Source organism: Seriola lalandi, unplaced genomic scaffold (genome assembly GCF_002814215.2).
Source record: "Seriola lalandi dorsalis isolate HSWRI2012SDOR001 ecotype SW California unplaced genomic scaffold, Sedor1 jcf7180002054544, whole genome shotgun sequence".
NCBI lineage: Eukaryota > Metazoa > Chordata > Actinopteri > Carangiformes > Carangidae > Seriola > Seriola lalandi.
The window spans coordinates 5,735,384-5,736,449 of NW_019525097.1; the positions used below are offsets into that span (position 1 = coordinate 5,735,384).

Sequence of the window (1,066 nt, forward strand, 5' to 3'; positions counted from 1 at the left end):
TAAATTTAAAAATGGTTTCAAAGCACAATTTGGATTACATATCTCAGAATGTTTACCTCCATCATGTCAATTTCATAGCCAAATGCTTTCAGAGTCATTTCAAGCATGAGCTCCTTGGGCAGATAGCTGGTACCCTCAAATATCATGTTGCCCTCTACAGATCCAATTTTGTAGTTGCGAGAGAACTTGATGGGGTCCATAATGGGCCCAATCTCATTACCCTGCAGGGCCTCATGAATCCTCTGTCTAAGTCTGTGGGAAAGCCAAAAAAGAAATGTTACAGTTAAACCAGATGGTGCTCAAATCAGGACACCTGTACTCACTATTTAGCGTATCAGGTGAAACGACAAATTAAAACACATAAATATAAATCTGCGTTCGCTTTTCACTTACCCTTGGGTCTCAGGCTCCGTTGAGGACAAAATGTTAGTAATGTGGGAGATGACAAAGCTCTTGACTTGTTTGTCCTGCTCATTGGTCAAGGCATTAGCCAGCTGGGCCACTTCATGTGGCTGGGGGTCCTTCATAAGTACCAGGTAGGCGGCAATACGCTTTTGCACGGGGCTGGTGCTGTCCAAAAGCACTTGCATGAGAACCTCTCTGCTCTGTGATCAAAAGAGGTAGATAAAATCAGTATCAGTAACATTAGCAATAATGATCCAAAGAAGTTGTTAAACCAATAAAGTATTCTGACTTGCCTCCTCAGGGACGGGAGTCAGCCTGTACACTTGGATGGCAGCCTGCTGCACAGCCAGGGAAGCTGCAGGTTGGTTCACACACCGAATCACAGCAGATCTTAGTGCAGGACTAGCAGGTACCACAGCTGGAGCCATGTTTCCAATTACCTGGAATCAAAAGTAATCATAATCCTCATTGGGCAGAATCTAAATTCAGCCTTGCTTTAAGAGGTCATTCCAGTGAGGTCTTTTTTATTTAACTGGCAGTTGTGACACATTTCCTCAAACAACCCCCCTTTCAAATGTATATTATGCTTTCCCTGCCTTTTATTATACAAAATGGCAGTTTCTACTGAGCATTCATTTCTTCTTCATTGTTTCTCTCCTCA

The 1,066-nt window shown here is 42.9% G+C and overlaps 1 protein-coding gene across 1 annotated transcript in view; it reads right to left on the reverse strand.

Annotated features, from left to right (window-relative positions):
* Window positions 1–1,066, reverse strand: part of apobb.1 (apolipoprotein Bb, tandem duplicate 1) — a 16,325-nt gene that overhangs the window by 11,844 nt on the left and 3,415 nt on the right. Inside the window, exons 10-12 of the mRNA XM_087176314.1 lie at window positions 699–845; window positions 394–605; window positions 39–252 (exon numbers count right to left, since the gene is read on the reverse strand). Of these exons, the coding sequence (XP_087032440.1) occupies window positions 39–252; window positions 394–605; window positions 699–845 (573 nt within the window). The remainder of the gene's footprint in view (window positions 1–38; window positions 253–393; window positions 606–698; window positions 846–1,066) is intronic.